At 47.6% G+C, this 960-nt stretch overlaps 1 protein-coding gene across 1 annotated transcript in view; it reads right to left on the minus strand.

Annotated features, from left to right (window-relative positions):
• ggt1a (gamma-glutamyltransferase 1a) overlaps positions 1-960 on the minus strand; it is an 18,475-nt gene that overhangs the window by 11,823 nt on the left and 5,692 nt on the right. Inside the window, 1 exon segment of the mRNA XM_035658182.1 lies at positions 227-403. Within this exon segment, the coding sequence (XP_035514075.1) occupies positions 227-403 (177 nt within the window).

The raw sequence follows: 960 nt of genomic DNA on the forward strand, positions 1-960 counted from the left end.
AGTGGCTGTTTGAGGAACTGCAGGCTATGATATTTCTGCGTTGGCTTCATTTCTCAGCAACAGAGAAAGTTCCCTTGAAATAAACCTCCTGTACGAACTGTAGATGGCTGATTAGGGTCGACCTACGCCACCGTATTTTAACACTGTTGCTGTAGTCAAGACCAAAAAAACGTTAACATTAAACCACGTTAGCCTGTTCCCGACTCTCCTCTCTCCGTCTTCTTACCTCCCCACTTCTGAACACTTTCCGGCGTCGGCAGCCACAGCGGCCTTCGAGTAGAAGTGGTCCAGGGGGGGAGGCGTGTTTCTCTTCCCCAAGCCCATGAACACCCCCAGGAACAGGCTCACCGCAGCCACCAGAAGGACCACCAGACCAGCAATCAGGGACTTCCCAACCATTTTCCTGCCCGGGAAAAAAAAACACCTCAATCAGAGAAGATGTGAGTTGTAGAGCGGCAGCTGTGCGTCTCTGACCTCCATCCCCAACGATTAATATCAACACACGAGTCTGTCTGGGTGGATTTACGTAGGTTAAACACACGTCTGGGCTCCTCTCACGACGGAACAAAAGGTTGCACTCACAGGGATCCGTTTAATCAATGAGCAATAGTTTCAGTCTCAGCACAGAGCGGCAACGACAGGAATACAGCATCAGGATGAGATAGGAAATAAAACTGTTCACGTAACAGCCAATACACCTGTACATGAATAAGAATGAGAGAAAGGAGCAGACAGTTCACTCACCTTGTTGTTAGATAGACAGATAGAAGACAGAAAGAAGAGAGTTGGTCGTTCGACTCTCTGTGTGTGTTTAGTGTGTTCAGTCTCCGCTGAGGGAACATTATGTGTCATGTTTTGGTTTTTAAGGTGTGACTGAGCTCGATGAGCAGTGGTTTCTGGATAATAACGATGTGCTTCATTTGTGCAAAAATACAGGCAGAGAAACAGACAGAGAGAGAG

Source organism: Morone saxatilis, unplaced genomic scaffold, assembly GCF_004916995.1.
Source record: "Morone saxatilis isolate NCDOM2014 unplaced genomic scaffold, NCSU_SB_2.0 Contig16, whole genome shotgun sequence".
Lineage (NCBI taxonomy): Eukaryota > Metazoa > Chordata > Actinopteri > Moronidae > Morone > Morone saxatilis.